Source organism: Argiope bruennichi, chromosome 2 (genome assembly GCF_947563725.1).
Source record: "Argiope bruennichi chromosome 2, qqArgBrue1.1, whole genome shotgun sequence".
In the NCBI taxonomy this organism is placed as follows: domain Eukaryota; kingdom Metazoa; phylum Arthropoda; class Arachnida; order Araneae; family Araneidae; genus Argiope; species Argiope bruennichi.
The window spans coordinates 64,064,809-64,077,983 of NC_079152.1; the positions used below are offsets into that span (position 1 = coordinate 64,064,809).

General features: G+C 32.3%; 1 protein-coding gene across 3 annotated transcripts in view; it reads left to right on the forward strand.

The window, feature by feature from the left end:
• Positions 1-13,175, forward strand: part of LOC129955939 (5'-AMP-activated protein kinase subunit gamma-1-like) — a 509,804-nt gene that overhangs the window by 439,832 nt on the left and 56,797 nt on the right. For all 3 annotated transcript variants that reach the window (XM_056068262.1, XM_056068265.1, XM_056068264.1), the window contains one exon: positions 2,240-2,349. In XM_056068262.1, the coding sequence (XP_055924237.1) occupies positions 2,240-2,349 (110 nt within the window). The remainder of the gene's footprint in view (positions 1-2,239; positions 2,350-13,175) is intronic.

The following is a 13,175-nucleotide window of genomic DNA, read 5'->3' on the forward strand; positions in this document are numbered from 1 at the left end:
GGCTTCACAGTTCAACATCACATCTCATTCTAATTACAATCGCAATGCACTATGGGATGACCTAATCAGGCATCGCCATCTAGTATCCAAAAGAGACATCCTCCCTCTACACCAACGAAGACCGTCCCGGCGAGGTGGTGTGATTTTGGATATTTTCCCCTTAGTAAGAAACGCCATTTTAAATTATTTTGTGGAATGTAGATTATTATGATCCATGCAGGAAGCAACAAGACGAATGTTTTTAAGAACATTTCTTTTAATAATCACATTCACACGCTAAACAAGCACAAACACAAAGACAAGACATTCACGCGCGCGGCTTCACAGTTCAACATCACATCTCATTCTAATTACAATCGCAATGCACTATGGGATGACCTAATCAGGCATCGCCATCTAGTATCCAAAAGAGACATCCTCCCTCTACACCAACGAAGACCGTCCCGGCGAGGTGGTGTGATTTTGGATATTTTCCCCTTAGTAAGAAACGCCTTTTTAAATTATTTTGTGGAATGTAGATTATTATGATCCATGCAGGAAGCAACAAGACGAATGTTTTTAAGAACATTTCTTTCAATAATCACATTCACACGCTAAACAAGCACAAACACAAAGACAAGACATTCACGCGCGCGGCTTCACAGTTCAACATCACATCTCATTCTAATTACAATCGCAATGCACTATGGGATGACCTAATCAGGCATCGCCATCTAGTATCCAAAAGAGACATCCTCCCTCTACACCAACGAAGACCGTCCCGGCGAGGTGGTGTGATTTTGGATATTTTCCCCTTAGTAAGAAATGCCATTTTAAATTATTTTGTGGAATGTAGATTATTATGATCCATGCAGGAAGCAACAAGACGAATGTTTTTAAGAACATTTCTTTTAATAATCACATTCACACGCTAAACAAGCACAAACACAAACACAAAGGCAAGACATTCACGCGCGCGGCTTCACAGTTCAGCGTCACATCTCATTCTAATTACAATTGCAATGCACTATGGGATGACCTAATCAGGCATCGCCATCTAGTATCGAAAAGAGACATCCTCCCTCTACACCAACGAAGACCGTCCCGGCGAGGTGGTGTGATTTTGGATATTTTCCCCTTAGTAAGAAACGCCATTTTAAATTATTTTGTGGAATGTAGATTATTATGATCCATGCAGGAAGCAACAAGACGAATGTTTTTAAGAACATTTCTTTTAATAATCACATTCACACGCTAAACAAGCACAAAGACAAGACATTCACGCGCGCGGCTTCACAGTTCAACATCACATCTCATTCTAATTACAATCGCAATGCACTATCGGATGACCTAATCAGGCATCGCCATCTAGTATCCAAAAGAGACATCCTCCCTCTACACCAACGAAGACCGTCCCGGCGAGGTGGTGTGATTTTGGATATTTTCCCCTTAGTAAGAAACGCCATTTTAAATTATTTTGTGGAATGTACATTATTATGATCCATGCAGGAAGCAACAAGACGAATGTTTTTAAGAACATTTCTTTTAATAATCACATTCACACGCTAAACAAACACAAACACAAGACATTCACGCGCGCGGCTTCACAGTTCAGCATCACATCTCATTCTAATTACAATCGCAATGCACTATGGGATGACATATGGGATGGCCTAATCAGGCATCGCCACCTAGTATCCAAAAGAGAAGATAAGAGTAATGCAACTGCTACAAGGTGAGGTAAAAGGATCGAATAATGAATGATTGAGATAAAATGATTGAATGTTCAAGAAAATATCCTCGAACCTTTTGTTTTACTAAATTCTGAAATTATCGATTATAAATTCAGTTTAATACATGACATCCCTCAATGTCACAAAAATCGTTTTATCGTGTGTGGTTCAAACATGTTCATCTAACTTAAATCTTATATTTCATTCATGGAACACTCTAGGTTTAAAGGTTGCTAATCGACCAAGGCCGCCTCTCTCTGTATATCAAAGAAAAGCGATTTTTTTTTTTTCAATTTTTATTTCCAGATATTGAAACAAATTTGAAATTTTCTTTAGGAAGTCTTCAAATCTGTTAAAGTGAATGAAATTTTGTGAACCAAAGTTTCTGGTGTCAGATGTTTTTAATACTATAGCGTAGCATCCATTTTAATTTTTCTCAAAAAAATTGTAGTTATTAAATTTATGATGCTTGCAGTTTAAATTTTAAGTTGCCATTTAACTAACTTTACGATCATTTCTTTTCTCAGGTGCCTTGCTTCGACGCCACTCAATCGACCCGGACCGTCGTCGGACGGTTGGCAACCATGCGGCCGGTAAATCACCGGATGATCATCACACAACTCTCATACATAGAGGAGTAAGTGACGACTTTTCAGGCTTCTGGATTTCAGTAATAACCCGTGAATAGTGATTGAAATAAAACTGTCGCAGCGAGGAAATGATTGAAATCAAACTGTTCAAAAATCTAATTCGAAATGATAAATAGGAAGGGAAGGGGAAGTATAAAACAAATAAGAGAGCAATGCATTCCAGTGTGACTTGGACGCAATTGCTGTTCCTATTCGTTTTTCAACGAAGTCTTATAGAGTGCAAGTTTGTAAATTTGCTTGCATTTGCCAAGATCCCCATGGTCCTTGAATACACCTTGAATTTAATTTTGCGTATTCGGGGTCTCGGAAAAATACTCGATTTTTCTCTGGGTCCTTGAAAAATAAGCAATGTGCTTCCACTATTTTTGGGTACAGAAGGGAAAAACCAATTTGTAACGATTTGGCCTTGAGAGTTTAAATCTGTAAGAGAATTTATTGTTGGTAGGAGACTAACTACCTTCTAGTTGCGGCCATTCAATGGCTTCCAGTAAAACGCTTGCATTGTGATCCAATTTGAATTGTAAATATTGGCTTATAACCTGCAAGATGAGTACTACAAGTGTCCTTAATATTCATCGCTTAAGCATCTAGAAGTGGCAAACAAGAAAATAACAGTGCATTTGAACATTAATGTGAAAATATTTGATTTAATCTTATCATTTACATGTATATGCTTAAAAGATATCATTTTTGATCGTTAAATTCTAACCAGGTCCTTTAAAATCTTTCAATTTTTTGCCTCCTTAAGACTTGGAGCTTCTGCTTTAAGCACTATCGTTGCAAGGTAATGGTTTTGAACGCCTTAGTTTTATGAGGGAAATATTTCGTAGTTGACATTCAACTTAATAAGTTTCATTTCTCCCCTGCACTTATATAGACGATGCACCCCCATCTATTTTGTCGTTGGTTCGCCATCCAAGTATATGAAGTGGGTAATTATAGTATCTCATTTCTCATTAATCAGTCGTCGTGTAATTAATGATTTTTTAATTCGCATCTGTTTCGTTGTTTAAATCGCGTATATTCGATCTAATTATGGAAATTTGGGATAGTTAAAATTTTTTGGGCACATTGACATAGAAATATGTTAGTGACGTTTCTTTCTACGAAGTACTGAATAATCTTGAAAGTTTTATTCTGAATATATATTTCTTGAACTATACTTGTTTATTCTAAGTTCATTTTTTAAAAAATTGATTTGCGATTAAGTATTAAATTTTTTTTGTTTAAATTTAGTAGTAGAAAAAATAGCATTAAATGTTTATCTTCTGTAAAAAAAAAATCATTAAAATTGCTTTAAATAATGAATATTTTTCACATTTTTCTTTGTAAAAGAAAAGTTTTGATTAGGTAATCAGTTGGGTTTCAATAAAGACGAATCTGATAGGTTATGAAATTCTGGGTCATGGCGAAATTTGACGTAATTAAAAAGACGTCATCGTCAATGTTTGTTTTCTATCTTACGTGTTGAGATTTTATTATTGTTATCGTCAATATTGCGTGTGGCGCAGAGTAGCTAAATGTAAATTTTATGCTAATAAAAAAACACTAATTTAATCCCTCCTTAATTTTTGATTGAAATTTTTATTGCATTTTAAATGGATGTTTACTATTTTAATTTCGTATCCCTGAGTGTTTTTGATTTTAATGAGAAAGTTTCTTTTATAATTTCTGTCGATACATCAGAATTAATTCATTTAAGAATGCCAACATAATCAGCCATTTAAATTATAAAATTAAATTGGATTTGTTAATTTGGCGCTTGTCACGTGGTGATGAATTGAATTATTATCACTCCTCTTTAATAATTGAAAAAAAAAAAATCAACCCTTCAATAGTTGGTTGGGGGGTGCTCTATTGAAGGATTATGGTACAATTCGGCTTTAACGGCGACCGGCAAAAATTTCTCCAAATTATAAAAAATATACTCAATTTCATTATTATTTATTATGAAAAATTTTGAGCTTGCGAATCGCTTGCTGTATAGTTTGACGATTGAAATCGCCAAATTGGCGAAATTTTTTCTTGGCCTTTTTTGGTTGGCGTTAAAACTGACAAGTATCAAATTTATTATTTGCGCAGTTTGCATGGGGAATAAGAAAAGAAGATTAGAACTGCAAGATTACGTGAAAATAGGTGTCCATATAGCTGTGTTTTTAATTGCGTTATGATGTCATACACATGTTATTGGGAAGGTTCATGCACATAATAAACAGGTATAAGGCTATTAAAGTAACATGAATTTCTGACGTTTTAATTCACACACACAAAAGAATACTTTGTTGAAATTGCTATGATAAATTATGCATAAGAGATTTAAATGAAATTAAATAGTGCCAATATTTCCGGCTTCCCAACTGAGCGCTAAAAGTATCTAGAAATAAATAAGTATTGTATGGTCTTTTATTTGCTGACTTCACCTCATTGTCAACAAATGTCATTTTTATATCTGCGAACACTTCAGTTTTAGTTATCATTAAATTATCTTTATGCACTGTTGATGAAAGGATAGTTCCGCCGCAAGTAAGCAGGGGCTGTTTTTATTTTTCCCTTAATTCAGCAACATAATTTATTTTATGGTCTGTTGCTGCAATGGTTTGTTAATTATGGTGACACTGCGAATTCAGTAGATTACGCCCCACCCCCTTATAATATTTAAAACTCTAGTATCTTCAGTCATTAATGTCAAATACCATATCTTGAATAAAAATGAAACGCAGTCAATTTTTTTTTCGTTGTTTCTTTTTCAGAAGATACATATACTGTTTGATAAAACTGAAGTATTTGCATCTAACAGTTCAAATATTATGAAATTGCTTCGAGATGTTTTTCTTTCGTACGATATAACACAGATACGGGTATTTCGCCGTATCTGTGTTATTTTTGTTTCCAATGCTCACCTTAGAATGAAATATAAATTTTTTACGCGTGAGGGAAAACAATTGAATTGTATGAAATGTGAATGCGAATTGGCAACAATGAGAAAAACAATTGTAAACCAATGATTTTGTATTCCGTTAAGTGCATTTTTTTAAAGTTATGACTGATTACAAGTTTCCATTAGTAATAAGAAAGAAAAAAGAAGACGAAATTTAGAATATTGTAAAAGACAATCTTACTAAAAAGTAGAAAAATATGACGAGAATTTGCATTTCTTGGATTTTAGTAATAGAAGAAAAAAACGATTAAATATTTCAAACAATGAAAAATAACTTGAAGTGCTTTGCATTACTGAAAAGTATTACTGTTAATATTGCATAAAACTATCTTTGAATATTTTAGTAAAATTAGAAAATATTTTGATAAATAAAATTAGTATATTAAAAATTTATTTAAAAAAAATTGTCAACAAGAAATTATTGCGAAAAAACGCTGTACTCTGGCTTCGTTTTTAATTAAAATTCGAATGAAGATCTCAAAATCATCAAATTTCCGACATGCGCATTTCTTTCCACATTATATTTACCAAATTTGATAGTTCTATGTTAATTTTTTGCAGAAAGTTAACATCATACACATTCGCTTTTATTAGTAGCAGAGAAGAGATATATACACATATTAAATATTTTTACTTTATAACCCATTTAAATGAAAACATTGTTGAAAAATATTTATCAGATTTTTGATTTGTCATATCCTATCGTATTCCGAGTAGACTTTTATATATAAATGTTTTCATATAATTTCATTGACTTGCATCTACTGAATTAAAATTGTTCACCAAATTGGTTTGCACTCTCCGGAGACTGATTCGTATTTTAATTCATTAGTCTTTCTGAATTGATTAATATCTCTAATTCTTTAGTTTTCTTGATTGTCTCTAATTCTTTAGTTTTCTTGATTGTCTCTAATTCTTTAGTTTTCTTGATTGTCTCTAATTCTTTAGTTTTCTTGATTGTCTCTAATTCTTTAGTTTTCTTGATTGTCTCTAATTCTTTAGTTTTCTTGATGATTGTCTCTAATTCTTTAGTTTTCTTGATGATTGTCTCTAATTCTTTAGTTTTCTTGATGATTGTCTCTAATTCTTTAGTTTTCTTGATGATTGTCTCTAATTCTTTAGTTTTCTTGATGATTGTCTCTAATTCTTTAGTTTTCTTGATGATTGTCTCTAATTTAGTTTTCTTGATGATTGTCTCTAATTCTTAAATTTTCGTGATTATTGTCTCTAATTCCTTAGTTTTCTTGATTATTGTCTCTAATTCCTTAATTAGTTTTTCCAAAATTATATTAGAGCTATTTAAGTATTGACTTAGTAATTTTGATAATCGGATTGCAAGAACTACATTCGCATCTCCAAACTACCACACCACATGAATTGACAATGCATCGATTCCTGTACATTTAACATGTTCTTTGTCTCGTATACATATTAATCAGTATTGCATTGTATTCTTTAAGCCTAAGTCATCCACGATCCATTGCATCTATCGTTCTTTGTTAAGATTAATTTTTATTTTTTTATTTTTAATAAATACAAATGTAAACTTCGACAGAAATTGTTTGACAATATAATAAGATGAGTCATATGGAGCCTGAAAATACAGAAGGCTAAATTAATAACACTCCAATTGACGCCAAATTATCAGTATCCAATTGTTATTATGATAAATATTTTTTATAAGCGCCTCTAATTCCTATCTCATCATTTAATTATTTATCTATCTTAATAAACCGTGAAATGAATATTTTGTCATATTGTTCTCGTCTTTATGAAAGAAATTATGGCATCATCAATTTTCTATTGATTTAGTAATAGACAAGAAAATTTTTAACAGTTCTCCCATTGATGGAAATGTTTATCCAACTCTTGTAAAGGAAATATTCTTTGTGTCGTATATTGACGGAAATTTTTCTTTTACACTAGATTTTTTAGACTTTAAATTCACCATTCAGTGAGTTTCTTTCAGTGTGCTATGAATACATTCAATGTAAAAAGTAATTATTTGACTTGTTAATTTTAGTCGTTGAATAAATATTTTCTTAATATTTATATTTAATCACTGTAGGCTATAAAAGTTTTCTAAGGCTGCACGTATTACAAAAGCCGTATTTTTAATACCAAAAACCGGAGATGAATCTTTCTGCTTCTTTCATAATCAGAAAGAACACATTCTATTTGACGCAGATATTTATATTTCTTTCAGAATCTATGGATTTGAAAGAACTAATCACATTTTCCCGAATGTTTTCTTTTTCAGTTTGAAGTCGAGGACTACATTTAAGCAATATTTATTATATGCAGTTCTGATCACGCAGTCTGTTAGAGAAGGATTGTGATTTATGTATTTATCAAGATAATACATACGGGCAACACAAAATGGTTTTTTTTCTGAAGTTGTATTATTTGAAATTTTATCGTCTCTGTGTTTTTTTCTTCTTTACATTAGGAAATAATTTGTAATATCCAAACCACATTTATTTGTAATTTCTTCGAATTGCTTTTTAAAAAAATCTTTAATTTTGAGCTCTAGGGAGTCAGTTTGCTAGATTTAATTTAGTTACAATAACGTCCCGTTTTAAAGCAACACTTGCTCGTAATTTTGAACCGCTGTCAAATGACGAGGGCGACATGTGAGCTGCCCCCCCCCCTCACTTCACCTCCAAATTTTCACCCCGACGGACCAGTTTGCTAGAAATCGCATATAAAAAGTTAAAGCAGCTTTCCCTTTTTTCGACTTCGAAAAGCGCACTTTTCCAATTGTTTCGCATGATAGTAAATAATCATATCCTTTCTCTTATTTTCCTTTTTAAAAAATCGTGGTTGATTATTTAAAACTTTTATTTTAATAAATGATTGACTGAACTTCATGAATGAATGTTTAAAAAATGTTGTATTTTACTTTGTTCATTGATGTTCTTTTCATTGATGTCCTTTTGCTTTCTCTAAAATGTTAAATATGTTCAATTCCTTTTGTCAAGAAATTATTGAAAATATGTGTTTCGTTGTTGAGAAATTTTTATAATTTTTTTTTCTAGAAATCTTCTAATTTGATGTATCAATTTTATCGTAATGTTACGGTGGCATATTGGCGGAAGGGGATTTAAAAAATTTTGGCTACTATTTGCTAAAATATTTTCATTTACTTTTTCCAGCTCTTTTAACGGTTACTAAACGTTTGTTGCTATTTTAAAAAATTCTTCATTTAGTTTTAACTATTTGCTACTGTGACGTTGTAATCGAAAATTGGACTATATGTTGGTGTTCTATAGTTCAGACTAGGGATTGCAATACCGGACTAAAATTTCAATACCGGTATTCGGTATTTTTGAAATCTTAATACCGGGATACAGGTTTTAATACCGGTATTAGAAATTTTAGAAAAAGAAAGAAAACACAGGTGTTTCTTTGTTTTTTCTTTGTTTTTTTCTGGCAGTTATGTTAGAGAGTGTAAATATCACAAAAAATAATTTGTAACTTATAAACTTATAACTTATTTTATTCTTAACTTATAACTTATTTTATTTATCGCTAATTCTAATTTTTGTTGAAGAGCCAATTCCTTTTCACTATCGACAGTAGTGACATCATGATCTTCGATAATTGAACCGAATTCTTCTGAATGTCGATAGGTTTGTGGGTTAAAAAATTTTAAGAAAATTTACTCTAAACTTAATCAGATTTGAATTGGTTATTTTCTTTTCTTCTTTTTCATTTTCATTTTTAAAATCATTATAATTATGTAATACCGTAAGACATTTTCTATTTCGGTATGCTTTTCTTCTGTGCGATTTTTCAATGTAATATATAATTCTTCAGATAGTGATGTGTGCTGTTCTTTCAGTGACTGCAACATGAAATTTATTGTTGCATTAGCTGTTAATAAATTAGAATCTCTCCCACATAATGCCTCAATAGTCAGTTTTATTGGAAGTAGGGCTCATACAGTTCTGGATATTAAATCGGATTCACTATTTGAAAAATTTACAAGTTTAAGTCGATTATTTCTTTTTGGATTGGATTTCTCAGTTTCAAAAACCGTTCCATCATTAGACGTAAACTGTTCCAACGTGTTTTAGAATCTAATATTAACATATATTCTGTTTTATTTTCAGTTAGTATATATTTAAGTAATATATCCTTTTTATAGGGGAACATTTAAATATCTTAACAATTTTTCGAACTTTATAAATTATAGGAAGCAATTCTTGATAGGTTAATATTTCATCATCATTAGCAATATCTTCTTCAACAATTACATTGTCATAGTCTTCAGTGTCAATATCACTCTCACTCTCTTTTCAAAGTTGGAATCCGAAGTTTCTATATCCACAGTATTTGGATGTTCTTTATTTTGTTGGTATAATACTCCTAATTACTCCTAATTGAATTCCATGTGCATAGCACAACTGCTGATTTGCACCAATCAACTTTCCAACTTTTTTCATAATTGTTGCTCCATCAGTCGTTATGGATACAATATTTTCTTTGAGGGATAATCCATGTTTCACTAATTTAGATTGAAGCAATTAATTAAGCCATTAATTAGCTAATTAATTTCTCCCGTTAGGGAGACATAAAAACAAAAACGTATACTATTTTGCTATGTTCGCTATACCTGAACATATAATGGAGACAATTTTAAAAATTTCCAGCAAATACCGAAAAACCGGTATTTAAACTTGTGAATACCGGTATTACAAAATTGTACAAATGGCTTAAAATACCGGTATTCGGTAACCCGGTTTACCGAATACCGGTATTCGGTAACCCAATTTACCGGTATTGCAATCCCTAGTTCAGACCATTCGATCTAGTGTTACCAAATTTAATATGTTGTTTATCGCATCTAGATAAACTAAATGCGAGGAGCAACTTTTTCTTTGAAATTTTAATTAAATACTAAGATACTTTTTCAGCGGCAATTTCTGAAACTTTTACTGTACAAAAATTTTTACATCTCTTTAAAATTCAAAAAATGTATCTTTCCCATGACACTTTCTTTTTTTTGTTACATAGTATTAATCGTTTCTTTTTTTAATATTTTAAATGTATCTTAAAATAATATATTTCATTGTTGAAGACAATCTAGAATCATTTTCATTATGACTATTAATATGTCCTGTCTTTTTTTTTTTTTTTTTCTTGTTGTCCTTGATCAAGATATGAAGATTCGGTTTATTTTTCCATATTGAGTTTCTGTATAAAAATGATTTCAGTAAAATTTTTGATTTTACTGTTTAATTTAAACTTAATTTTAGAATCAAACAATCATTCATTTTTTTAAATGTAGTTAATTAATGTAGTTGCAGTAAATTAAATCGTTAATTTTAGAACGGCATATTGTTTCCGAAATTGTACAGATTATATGTCTAGATTTGAAGCTTAGAAGTGTCTTGTTAAGGAAAGAATTAAGATATAATTACAGAAAATATTTTATTAAAATTTTATCAATCATTAATCTCGCTGAACCAGCTGGTCACCAAAGGTGGCTGGAATATAATGTTTGGCAATCAGTCGGTGTCTCTTTGATATTAAATTATTTGTGGTCGATGAATCCAAATCGAAAATTGACACTCGAAAGAAACTCTTTTGTTTACATGTATTAGGGAAAACAAGGAGCCTTAACTTAGTTTATTTTAAGACAAGCATTTTTCCGTTAGAAAATGTTTCGATTTCCGGCGGAAAATGCGAGTTTATATATATACACTGTAAACATTATTTTATTAGAGGAAAAATACTTTTTGACATCTAAAGCAGAGATTTTAGTCTTTTTCTTCCCTGTGGTCCCCAATCTGATCCGATAACCTTTTTCCCAGGGTGCTCGAACGGTCGATGCCGCTCGCTGTTCGAGAACACCTTGGCTCCCTGCCAAACTCCACGGATGCATCCCGCGCTAGAAATGCTTAAAAAGGGTCGATGGTGTCGTTTATTTCTCGGTTACCAAATAGGTCGGTAAGATGGAATAGATTGTCCTTCATTTTTTTTTATCGACAAATCGTAAACATTTCAAATCGTTTGCAATGGCAATCTTTCCTGCTTAATACGAAAAGAGCGTTAATAAAAAAGCCTCGAGCGTTAAATGAGGTCCTTGAAATCTATATATAGGGTTTTCCGTAAAACCCGGCTCGTAATTTGGAATATATAGAAACACTTCTTAATTCACATTGTACCAAATATACTATTATTGTGTTGCATTAGAAAATAATGCCTCTAGACTTGCTGTTTTCTTGTTAACAGTATCTCAGATCTGATTTATCACATATTAGCGAACAAAAATTGTAAAGAATCTCATGTGAATTAGCAGAGTGCTTTATGTATATATATATATATATATATATATATATAATATATTATTTGTATTGCACTTTAGATGCGAATATATACAAAACATCAAAAGTAAACAAATTCCCGGAATTGTATGTACTAAAAGATTTCGTTGTAAATATTCTTCTCTATCCATCGTGTTCACTCACACTTAAATAAAAATTAATCTCCTTAAGTCAGATTGAAACAAAAAGTAGACCCGCCAGTAGAAATTTTTAAAAAAAAATGCAATGGCAAATATAAAATAACAATGAATAAATATGCTGAAAAATATTAGTAATATTCTCTAATTAGTCTTGAAGTTAGAATATAATAAGTTAGCATAAATATAAAATGATATGAATTTCAGACCTCAGCTCATTAATCTTTACAACAATCCAGCATAAAAGAGTGTAAAAAAAGTGTCCTGGTAGTAAGGCTCGTGAGTCGCCGGGTTTCAGGTTCGAAACCCGATTCCACCGAAGAATCATCGTGTAAGGGTCTGTTGCACGTTAAATCCGTCAGGGCCAAACGTCCTCCCGCATTTGTGGCGTGGCGTGGCGTGGTGTGGAGAAGGTGCCAGCTCAGGTGTCGTCCTCGTCATCTGACCGCGGTTCAGAATTACGAGGTCCGCCCCAAAATAGCCCTAGTGTTGCTTAAAAAGGGACGTTAATATAACTAAAACTAAAACTCGTGCACCGATTAATCAATAAATTTGGACAAAAAAAAAAAAAAAAGAATTGTTTGTCATCAAAAGCAGGGATTCCGATATTGACGCAGACCAAAGATTAGATTAACTTCGTCTAGCGTTACAGATTTCGCTGTTTTGTAATATTATAGATTATTTATAAACCTTCTTACTGCTAATATCGGTTTCTTATCAAAAACATTATGAAATTCAAAATTCGAGTCGAAGTGATTAAGATATTAATTAGTTTTGCCCTTATTTCTTTTCATTAAATAAAGTTCTATACATTCCTCCGCCAAATTTCCTTCCCCATATAGTTTGAGACATCTGGAATGTCTCTTAAGCCTTTTACGACGGCCCGTATGCATCTTCAGACAAAAATATTTTGCCCTTTTTCCCCTGTCTTTTTGTTTTCTGGGGTTCTTTGATGTCTGTTCATTCTACCGACACTTTGCGGGAAGCTCCCGACCGTCATCCATAGACGGGGGTAGTCCTACAAAGAGTCAGTCGGCACCATATCCGTAAAGCCGTGTTCCAACGACCTGTCCGCCTGTAGATGAGGCACGCTTTCTCCTGTTTTTCCCTCTCTTTCGGTTTTTTTGGGTGCTTTCATCGCTGTCCAGTTTTTCGACAATTTATTTGTCGGTAAAACCGCAAGAGAGGGTCGGGGGGGGGGGGAGTGTGCCCCGTCTGAATATTCACGGGTCGTAGGAACACGGCTTAAAGGCAACAGGCCATCGGAACGGGGCTTTTACTTTAAGCTTGTTCTTATCGATGATCCTCTATTACATATAATCTGGTATCAGAATCACCGATAGTAGTGTTTATGCTGATGTACACTTTGCAGGCAATTTTCATTACAATTTAATTAACATGTTCAT